Genomic DNA, 12,013 nt, shown 5'->3' with positions numbered 1-12,013 from the left:
TAGATTTTAGTAAGGCAAGACACAAATAATGATTTTTGTACGTTCGGTGCAAAGGTCCGGTTATACTTAAAACATGTTTGGAACTTACGAGTCTAGGTACAACGCCATCTACATTGTTGCACGTAAACTAAAACTTATTTAGTATATCGCATTCCCGCTAGATGGCGTTGTACCTAATTGTTTGATAAAGATACACGATTTTATTAGTTTTACGATTTAATAAATAATTCGATTCGAATACTCTAATTATAATAATCTGTTCAAAATAGCAGAAAGAAATAAAGTTGTTTTTATGAGCTAATCAGAATTAGAAAATACTTGCGAATGCGCCCGTCAAGACCATCTGATTATTATAATGAATCTTAAAGTCATATCTTTGTTTTATGCAATGATACTTTCATATTTCACAATATATATATTTTTTATTCATATGATCATTGTGTGATCCACTTTTTTTAGCCTATTTGTTCTTTAACCCTGAGTGTCACAAGGCCGTCTCGCACTTGCCCAGTTTTTCTTTTAAAACCTAAATAAGATTTGGTTCGGTGTCGTAACGATCTTTAATCTGAATGAAAGTGATTCTCACGTGGGTGGGTTACCACTAAGTAGTGACACAATAGTGCCGACGTCATTTGTTTTGCCGCAAGACTGTTATGGTCAAGGGCCTATTTGGTAATGATAGGTACTTGAGTGTTCTAGAAACTGAATAGATTGTGGTTCAGTGGCTAAGCGTATGGTTTTCTGAGGAATTTTACTTTGGGAATATTTATACTTAGTGCTAAAATATGACGGGTCATCATCCAGGGGCCATCCACCCCTGCTCTCTAGAAGAACACATATAGTACACATACAAAACTATATGTGTATTATATGTGTTCTTCTGTCATATATCTCAATTTGTCGCAAATTCGACTAGTAACTGGTTTTGGTAAAGATAAATCTATATCTATATCTACATATACTTCTATACTAATATATAAAGCTGAAGAGTTTGTTTGTTTGATTGTTTGTTTGTTTGAACGCGCTAATCTCAGGAACTACTGGTTCAAATTGAATAATTCTTTATGTGTTGTATAGACCATTCACCGAGGAAGGTGTTAGGCTATATAGCATCACGCTGCGACTAAAAAGAGCGAAGATACAATGGAAAATGTGGAAAAAACAGGGCAGGTATAACTCATAACTTATATCTTCTAACCACGCGGACGAAGTCGCAGGCAACAGCTAGTTATACATAAAGCATCATCCCATACCAACTTCACAGCTTTGTAAGTTTTGCCAAAGCTATGCAACTTTGACGACCTCCGTGGTCGAGTGGCGCACGCACCGGTTTCAAGGTGTCGCTAGCTCTGAGGTCCCGGGTTCGATCCCCGGCCGGGTCAATGTAAAAATTCACATTTCTACATTGTCTCGGGTCTGGGTGTTTGTGGTACCTTCGTTGTATCTGAATTCCATAACACAAGTGCTATAGCAACTTACTTTGGGTTCAGAACAATGTATGTGATGTTGTCCGTATTTATTTATTTAACTACAAAACTCCTAATCATTAAATCACTCGCCTCCCAAGTTCAGACTTGTCTATCACAGCACGTGTCACTGCCGACTCTGGACCTGTCAAAACAGTCAATAAATGTTTCCCAACGCCTCTCGTTAAGCGATTATATCGATATCGTGGTCAGTTGTGATGAAACTATTCATTCAAGGTCAATTTTATTAAAAGTGGTCTCGTTGCGAAATTTTAATGCATTTGGATTTGTTTAGACAGTTGGCAGTAGATCCTGATGGTGATTAATAATGATGTCGGGAACAAAAATGGTAAATATGTAATTGAAACAAACATATGAACGCCGTGATCAGGGGTGGTTCCATGCTTTGGTGTTGTTAAAAGCTGACAATGATGATGGTTTTTGGAAAATCAATAAATGCCCAGATAATAAAAATTACGTCACTGTGAAAGAATTATCTGCAAAAAAACATTCGGCAGATACATTTTTCGCGAATTTTCTCCGCGCCGGAAAATTTTGTTTAATACTTGCGAAAACTCATGATTATATTTAACAAGCTCTTGCCCGCGACTTCGTCCGCGTGTTTAGAAGATATAAGTTATGATTTATACCTGCCCTGTTTTTTTCCACATTTTCCAGTGTACCTTCGCTATTATCGCTTCGGTTTATAGCCTAAAACCTTCCTCGATGAATGGTCTATTCAACACAAAAAGATTTTTTCAATTTGAACCACTTGTTCCTGAGATTAGCGCGTTCAAACAAACAAACAAATTCTTCAGCTTTATATATTAGTATAGAAGTATAGATGTCCAGGAGCTATATAAAGACAAGTTATTACTAAAGAAAAGGTAACCATTGATGGTATAAAGAATAGACAGCATTCGCTCTTACTATCCAAATATTCATTTTATTTCTGATGCATAACAATTTGTACATTTCCCCAAAAATGACGAAATTAGTCGGTTTTTTTATGAATATGCATTTTAAAACAGGTTTAAAAAAAATATATATCCGAAAAGCTAGACATAGTACAATCAGCTTCTAAATAAAAATGTACTAAATAATTTAGTTATTGGGAATGGGCAACAAAATACTTGAACCTGGGGCGTGAGTTCAATGGTATTTACCTGTTATTTTTTTGTTATACCTGTAACAACATTAAATTAATATTCTATTCTATTTTATTCTATTCAGATATCACAAAAAACTTGCCAAACACCAACATTTTAGACTTTTTTTAAAGTAGCTTAAAAATTGTTTGTTTGCTTTGATTAATCCATCAACTTTTGTCTCTGATAGTATCTATGTTAATTAGCGATTGTAAGTACACAATTAGTGTATGAATTAAACCTAATATTTTTATTATAAAATAAAGCATTTTCTCACTGCTTATAACAGTGCAATCCGGTTTCATTACACAATTTGTCGTTCAAAACACAACGTCATATGAAATATTATTCAACAATGACCATTTTGATCAAGGATACGCCATATTTGATTCTCGATGGGCACCTTATTAGCAATGCATAGTGGACAACTTTCGTTGGCGGTGGGTGAGGAGAAATTTTTCATTTTTATCACATTAGCTACTAAGATCTTTGAGGAGTCGGACTGTTTCTGTCTCAAGGATATAGAAAGTGAGTCGCTTTGTTTTATTTTGGTTTCCTTTATTTGTTAATAGGGTGATGGATACTGTAGTGCTTAAAATTAGAAAATAATCGATGATTGTTTTTTGAAGGACTTTAAATTTAACTACATAACAATTAATAAATGTAGAGTTAGACTAACAACTAAGCATTTAAAATGTAGAAGAAGGCTTTATCAATTTACTTACTCAGATATGTTTTGCGTGTAATGACATGCTATCTGAGCATTGGTTGCCTAAAAATAGTATATGCTTACTGGGAGCAGGAGTGCATGGATAGTGGAGTGGTTAAACTCGCCACGCGAAACTTATACGTCGCGGATTCGATACCCGGGCAAGTATTTGTATGATAAACGAATTCTTGTTCTAAGTCTGGGGTTCTTTGTTCATGTGAATTGACTGTATGTGAGATCCACGGCACAAGGATAAGATTCCTTAGTATGGGAGTCTCGTCTTTTTATTTATGAATGCGGCTGATAGCACCAAAATAAATTTAATATGGGTATTGTCTATTATCTTATGTAATTTCTGAGCTTACAAATTGACGCCGTGGTTCCTGATTGCATAATTTATACTAAAATGCATCCTTTTTAATAATAAATGTAAAACAATATGAAATGTCCAAATGAATTTATTAAATTTACATAAATATTAAATTGAATAATCATGTGGTTTCACTTTCAATGCAAGATTTTGTCATTTTTTGTTTTTTCTCTTACTTTCTTGAATATCGTATTTCTGATGCCTCTATAATATAAATCATCGTAAAAGCCTTTTTTAGCTAAAAATAAAAGTTCCTATAGATTAAGCAACGTTACTAACGGTCTTAAATTGGTTGGTGGGTGACATGTTTGAGTAACAAATTTTGATTTTCTTTAGCCTCTTCTCTTGATCGATTATTATTTTAAACGCACATCAATTTGTTTTGCTTTTCAACTGTTTATGTGTGAAGTCTTATGTGTATATAGACGTTTAATGCCATATTACCAAAATTAAAGCGGGCAAAGCCGCAAGCAATAGCTAGTTTAAACATGATTATTATTCTTGGTTTTATATTACTTTTTTATAGTACACATCTCAGTCTAAGGTGAGAACAGATTAGCAAAGCACTAAAAAACTAAAAATGACATGTTAAGAATATTTTAAACTTGTTTTTATTTAAAACGCTTTTATGATTTGATGGAAGTTATAAATATAAATTATAAAATATAAAAATACAATATTTTATCAGATTAAATCTAAGCATCTCATTTTTTGGTGCCTGATAGAAACTTCATAGCACGCGGTTGTCTCTCTGCTATTATATTGTTGGTTTCGGAAATGGTTACTGAAATCGTAACTGATTTAACACGTTGCAGTAATCTATGAGGTTCTATAGTGTATTAAGGTGACAGGCCCAAATCTCGTGTGTAGTCCCAAAAATAATTTCTGTACAAAATACTTGGTGTTTTATTTTTGTTCGGGAAACAACAGGTACCTACATTGTAAGCAAAATTGACAAGCAAAGTAGATACTCGTAATACATCATCCAAAAAGTTTCCACAGTACTTCAATACATTTGGTTGAATAATTATGGGGAGACTAGACTGAAACCAACTGTTGTGAATAGTCCATGGAATAAATTGTATACTTGCGATAATTTTCAGATACAACATTATGAAAACCTTCTTCCGGAGTGGGCTGATTGTTTTAACCTTAACGAATTATTTTGTTGGAAGCCAGACACAACACAATAACTTCTTCGGAACCAATAGTCCCGACAAAAACTCGCCGTAAGTAAAGTTGTCAATTCAAACTTTAAGCTCAAGCCAAAAGTAAACAATACAGACTTTTTGAAAATTATATTTATTTATTTATCCGAGCAACTTGTCATTCAAATTTATAAATATATAGCAATTTATTATTCTTTTAGACGACCTATAAAATCACCTTGATTGTTTTTTTATAATGTTTCATATTTGTATAATCATGATTTCAGAATAAACAAAATAAGATTTCAAGACGTCTTCAGAGGTCGGGGGAACACAGAAACTGATGATTCTGACTCGGAACCTTCTCTCGTAGACATCACATTCGATGATGAGAACTATTTCCAAAATGAACATAATCTTAATAGGAAACAAAATGATGAATCTTCTAAAAAATCAGAAACAATAAGAATAAAGTTTGAAAGTGATGATGATGAAGACGATCAGGACGAGTCCGATGATGATGAGGATGCGGATGAGTCTCAGGATCTTGATGATCAAGAATTCGAAGAGAGTACTAGTAAACCTATTAAATTCGAAGGTGAACAGAATGAAAATGACGATGAAATCAAAAAAGGCTCAACTACTAAACCTAAAAGTGTGGTTTTTGAAAAACAAAAAGCTCGGAAGAAAAAACCAATACGAGAACGAAAACTTCGTAATGTGGAGAATCCTGGACTAATGTCAATGATCGCACCCTACCCCGGGGTTGGATACTATGGATATCCCGGATACGGGTACCTGGGTACTCCACAATCTAGTTACCCTGCTTCAACAGGAGTATATCCAGCTACCATTTCCCCTTATGATTACCCACCTTCGTACCCAGGAATGGCATATCCAACGCAAACTTACCCCGGCTTCGCACAATACCCTGGATCAACATACCCACCCGTCAATTCGGGGTATATTACTACATATCCGACGCCAGGGTACCAAAATCTAGTTGATACAAGACCAGCGAATCCTGTAGTCTATCCTGGACCTGCGAAGGTAGATCGCGGACCTTCGATACGGTATCCAGGACAAGGATATCCGAGTGGACCCAGTCCAAATCAACCACAGAATGTCCAAAGCAACCCTCCTTACAATTCGGGTTACACTGGGTCTTTTTATCAAGCCTATCCTTCTACTACTGGTAGTTACGCTCCTGCATCTGCGTATCCTAGTGCTGCTGCTACTGGTTACCCGTCTTCGTATCCCGGTGACTCAAGTTCTCAGTATCCTGGTCAAAGTCAGTCGCCATATAGTCCGGGATATCAGACTGGGTATCCATCAGGAGCCAATGGACCTTACCGTAAGTATCTTCTAAATTATAATTTAGCACACTGAGTATGCGCAGCAAATAAATGTTTTAATAATTAACATAATATATGTATCTATTATATTGCACTTGAAATGGGACAGGTAGAAAAGTTTGTTCAAATCATCAGCTTAGTATATATGACTATGAATGAAGTTCAAAATAAATAGTTCTTATGACCAGTCTGTCTTTTCTATCTATCACTTTAAATAGTATAATTTCAGTATTATCGCAAATACCGATACCTGTTAATAAATAAATCGACTTAACTCCATCAAATCTCTGAAACCTGCGACAAACGTGTCTACACGAGGAGGTCGCGGTCAACCGGGAGCTTTAATTAAAACAATGCATCGGTGAGAGGTGACCGGTCACACTCACTCAGTGCTAAACGAACTTGGAATTAGCGATGACGAGAGATAAGATAGCTGTGGCCACGGTTTGTAATACGTATTTAATTGGTAGGTAGGGAACATGACAAATAAGGTGATGATGTGAATTATTAATGGAGATTGTTTAGACCAATTATAGTAACACTAAACGGGTTAAGATTTTAACAAGAAAAACAAACAACCAAAAACTACTGAGCGACAAAAATTATGGACCGAATGATAACTTTTTTAAGTTAATTAATAAAGAATATTGAGTTGAATATTAGGTCATCCAGTCTGAAATACATAAATACAGACGAATGTCATTGTTTAGTCGGTTGAAGAAACTTTTACTGCAATAGGATCTATTCATTTTTTTAGTAGGTGTTTATCAGAGACATGAATTTTATTGAAATAATCTTTTTAGTTTTATTCAAGAACAGAATATGACAAAGCTGTTCCAACTAGCATATCAAAAATGTAATGTATATTTACTTGCTATTGAAAAAATAACTCTAGTAACTAAAAGTTCTAATTTTCAGGTCCAAACCGCCGTCCGAAATCATTAACCCAGCGCGCAGTGTCCGCGGTGGCAGAAGCATTGACATCAATAGCGTTGTATGATGATTACCAGTGCGTGCCGCGCATGTTGTGCGAGGTGGCGGGAGGCAGCACGGCGTCCTCGCCGACCCTGCAGAAGGCGACTGCTGGCCTGCAGCCGTTGTTGGGGTCAGTATAGAACTTGTATAAGACCAGGGTAGAGGAGAGTATAAAAGCATTAATGTTTATAGATGAAGAAGTGGATCTTCCTAAAAGAGAAAAAGAAAAAACAAAATTTTTACCTTTTTCCTAAGAAAGAAATATATTAATTTTATTTAGCTTAAATTACATGAGTAAAGACAATAGCCCAGAGATGAGATGTCAGATTAAGCATGTTTATAGAGGCTTATAAGGTATTATTTTTTTGTACCTATTACTCACTATAGTTACAGTACTTTTTTTTTCTCAAAACTATGTTATGTCTTACATACAATACAATTATATATACCTAATAGATACAATTCACATTTTCAGTTTGCTCCAGTCATTCAACGGCGTCAGTGCCTCCCCCCTCTTGGTGTTCGGCCGCGCAGCAGTCCTCGGCGTAACCTCCAAAAACAACCCAGCAGCCTGCAGCAAAGCCTACCCTCAGTGTCCTAACGACCCTGAAAAACTTATCTACTACCTCAACAACCATAACGGTGGCTTCTTTAGATTCTTCGGCCAACCAGAGCTTTCTCAACCCCATAATTTGGAACAATTTTATGGGTACCTTGCTGGTCAATATGGACTTTTGCAACCGCCAGGAGCAACCAACAGGTACCCCAATACTGGTGGTTATGGTTTGCTACCTCAATATCGTGAACTGAATAATAATAGAGAATTCAATGACGTACAGAGTGAGGCAGAAGAACGGATACAGAACAAACCACATGTGAATGCTTTAGATGACGTCAGTTCTTATGATTCTGATGATGGTTCAAAATTTACATTCCCTGAAGAAGACAAAAGAAGAGACAAAGAACACGTTTTCAGAAGAGAACCAGAACGAACGATCAGAGATAGTAATAGTCTGAAATTCCCTGATGATAGACCCGCTGATGAAACACGAGATTATCGCAAACCAATTGATTATGTGCGAAAACAGAAAAGCATATTATTCCCTGGAGAAAATAATTACCAAAGCAATGACGAAAATAATTTTAATTACAATGATTATAACAATGTATATCAAAATCATCAAAGGCTAGTAGCTGTAAATAGTAATACAGATGACTTTATTTTTGATTATGCTCATAATATATATGTGAAGCGCCCTAGAGAAGTGGAACCGAATGATTTGACCACAGTTTACGTGGTCAGAGGTAATGGTGACCCGAACCATCCAGAAATTGTGCGAGTTAGACCTGGACAGAGCGTTTGAATACCAAATATAAGTTATATGAATAGAGATACTAATAAACTTACCAAAATGTCACAAACAGCTGTCATCATTTCTAGCTAAGTTATTATAAAATGGGTCTACTGCGATTCGGACTCGTACATACAGGACGGCAAAAAACATTTTTTTTTTCAATTTTTTTTCAATGTTTTAAAATTAATGGAAAATGTTATCAAACCCTTCAATATTTGACTAAGCAAACAAACTTTAATAATTTTGATTGATTATACCAGGACCCTTAATAACAAACGAGATGATATAATGTTATTAAATTATAAGTATAACATTGTAGATAATAATTATCATTATGTTCTAATATTAAACATAACATGTTGTAATTTAAGTTAATAATAGTAATTTATTGAACAATTTGTTTGGTTTTTATTCTAATAGCTTAATTGAGTTGCCGAGCCTGTATAAAACTTTTTGTAAAGTATTTAAGGGCTTTTTGCTTAATCATCTGTTATAGGTATTAATTTCATGCATATATATATATATATATATACTAGCTTTTCACCCGCGGCTTCGCACGCGTCGAGGTCGGTTATATCGCGTTTCCAAGAGAACTCTTCAAAAGTCCGGGATAAAAACTATCCTATGTTCCTTCTCAAGGTCAACTCTATCTCTGTACCAAATTTCATTAAAATCAGTTCAGTGGTTTAGTGAAAGCGTATCAGACAGACAGACAGAGTTACTTTCACATTTATAATATTAGTAAGGATTTTTCGTTTTGAACTGGACTCCCGCACTAAGGGATTGAATCCTTGTGCCGGGGAGCTTTGCTCATGCACAAAGACACAAAGACTGAGGCCAAGCATTTCCTAGATGATTCCATAAAGGCTAGTAAAAGGCCGTTCTGGTTATCATCCAGAAACATCACTTTCAAAAAAATAAAAATCACCACAAAATGACCTCCTTCAAGAAAAATCCTGAGCTTAATTAAGGGTGTAATACAACTTGGCCTACAGCCACCCTTCCCGACCTCCACTCTACAATTAAAGTGGTCACACACTCGGTACACTACAATTAATGTGTTACGACCTTAACTTTATTTTTACTCAGCGATCGTTCACCTTTATTCGTGTCGTGAGACCATTTACAATTCGCGATATTATTTTATTATTTGATTGTTTACCAAAATGGCTGTGCGTGACTAATAATAATTAATTGTGTATTGTTATAGAAGTTATTTTAATGGCTACAACTAAATATGATTGGTTTAATACACGGGCTTGATCGACGCATTCCGATCTTATAGAGCTACTTGTAGACCAGTGGCGTTGATAAAATTTTGGATAGTCTAAAATCCTTTGAAATTTAGCCGTAGTTTTAATGCCGAGCTGACCTAAAGATGGAGGTTTGTTACTCTTTCGCGCAAAAACCTCTGAATGGATTTGAGCGAAACTGGATTAACTTAACACTGGATTAACCCTTAGTATAGATTTTATCTCGATTTATGTTAAAGTAGCGGGCACGCGGGCTACACTCTTGTATTATTCATAAAGCCTTAAAAAATATATTTACTCATCACTTTAAAAGAATGGCGGAAGGACCGAAACGTGCCCAAAAGGCAGGCAGCGTTCTCTCGTTGAACGGCAATACTAATTCTTTGTGCAAAAAGAGTCAACCCAAACCTCTGATCACGTGTGGAGTGCACATTGTCAGTCTTTAGTAACCTACTTCGATAACTTCACCAGTAAACCTAGATCCTCACTAGGTTAATCGTAATTAAATGAAGGTCTTTAATCAAATCCACGCAGTTTCCCCCACAACATACATTACAGAAGCAAATAAAATTAAATAACAAATGAGCTTTGTCCTGATCAGTATCAATAGGTAGTATAGGTACTATAGTAGGGTCAGCAATAGTCATAGATGTCGATGAACAAAATCCGATTTGCAAAGTAAGTATCTACATATATATGCGCACGTTTTTATACACTCACTTTTCTTTTTTGTTTGTTTGATTGGTGTTCCGTTTGGATTTCTGCAACTAAATTTTGAAGCACTTTCCGATAAGCCAGCAGCCTGAAGTTTTCAGGGTAGGTTCAAACCCGATGACAATGCATTTTGCAACTATAAAAATGGCAAGACTGATTTTGATAAAATTTAAATAAAGTATCATTTAAAAAGTATATAGATCTTTTTTAATCTATTAATTTTATTTTTTCAATTTTGATTGAGTGGTTAAGGTAATCACGCCAAACGTGTTACTTGACACTGGTTACTGGATCAAGCACTTAACAAACCCAAAAAGACCCTCCGGAGTTGCTTGACAAGATTATTTTATTTATTAACAGTTTTAATTCTGTGAACTACATTAAGTACTAGACTAGTTTTACTTAAAAGATGCAACAGTTTCATCAGGTATATTACTCGTGCTCGGCCGACTAGTTTCGAACCCAACCGGACTTCTTATCACAAGCTGACCTCATGATAAAAGACTTAGAATCTTTGCGGCTTTGTTGCATCTTTTCTATATGAATCATCGTCTCAAAAGGTACTTTGTAAACAAGCCTATTTTGTTACCGAAAAACACAACAACTGTATTGATTTTGATTGTGTGCAGTTTATTTTGATAACATGCTTGTGTTATCCGAGTTCTGTTGCTAGCCGTACCATCGTGCATCGGTCAGGTATCGATGCATGCGGAAGACGTTAATTAATGCGCAATTAACGGATACAGACAAGGACACGCCATTTAACTAGTCTAATGTGTATATTATTGCGCGTTTAGGTTGGGTTTAGTCCCTACAGAATAGATTGTGAAATACCGATCAAGATGATTTAGTAAGTGTAGATATAGTATTGTAAAGAAGTAAGAGATTGTGAATGATTTAAGATTTTTGGCAATTACTAATACGCTTTTAAATTTTGTATTCCTCCAGCCTAGTTTCAGAATTTATAGGAGTCGGCTACTGTCCTACACGGGGATCGAACCCGCGACACGTCGCGCATAGTCGGTTTGGCGTGATGACCTCAACCACTCGGCTATTCGTGCCGTCAATTAAATTATAACCTGGAAATATTTTTAATACACTGTGTACTACATCTGTTTATAATTAACATCTTTGTCCGAAAGTATTGCGAAGAAATAAAAACTTGCAATTAGTTGGCTTAAAAATATGAGACGATAAGGAATCTTGACGACCTTCGTGGTCGAGTGACGTACGCACCGGTTTCAAGGTGTCGCTAGCTCTGAGGTCCCGGGTTCGATCCCCGGTCGAGTCAATGTAAAAATTCACATTTCTACATTGTCTCGGGTCTGGGTGTTTGTGGTACCTTCGTTGTATCTGAATTCCATAACACAAGTGCTTTAGCAACTTACTTTGGGTTCAAAACAATGTATGTGATGTTGACCGCATTTAATTTTTTAATTTAACTTTAAATCTCCAGAAAGATGACAAAAGATTGAGTGATGGATCTAGACAAGGTTAAAACAAGAATAGAGAGAGAGTAG

At 35.6% G+C, this 12,013-nt stretch overlaps 1 protein-coding gene across 1 annotated transcript; it reads left to right on the top strand.

The window, feature by feature from the left end:
• The first annotated feature begins 5,172 nt into the window (after positions 1-5,172).
• On the top strand, positions 5,173-8,620 carry LOC113502072. Its single transcript, XM_026883453.1, has 3 exons — positions 5,173-6,195; positions 7,115-7,301; positions 7,647-8,620. Exons 1-3 carry the CDS (start codon positions 5,580-5,582, stop codon positions 8,533-8,535), a joined length of 1,692 nt encoding a protein of 563 aa, XP_026739254.1. The 5' UTR covers positions 5,173-5,579; the 3' UTR covers positions 8,536-8,620.
• The last annotated feature ends 3,393 nt before the right edge of the window (positions 8,621-12,013 follow it).

The sequence above is a fragment of the Trichoplusia ni genome, chromosome 16 (genome assembly GCF_003590095.1).
Source record: "Trichoplusia ni isolate ovarian cell line Hi5 chromosome 16, tn1, whole genome shotgun sequence".
NCBI lineage: Eukaryota > Metazoa > Arthropoda > Insecta > Lepidoptera > Noctuidae > Trichoplusia > Trichoplusia ni.
This window is presented reverse-complemented; position numbering and strand designations above follow the sequence as displayed.

Coding starts and splice junctions, on each gene's coding strand:
- LOC113502072 (XM_026883453.1), top strand. CDS start 5,580: ATGTCAATGATCGCACCCTACCCCGGGGTTGGATACTATGGATATCCC. Junction 6,196..7,114: donor AGGAGCCAATGGACCTTACC/GTAAGTATCTTC, acceptor TCTAATTTTCAG/GTCCAAACCGCCGTCCGAAA. Junction 7,302..7,646: donor GGCCTGCAGCCGTTGTTGGG/GTCAGTATAGAA, acceptor TCACATTTTCAG/TTTGCTCCAGTCATTCAACG.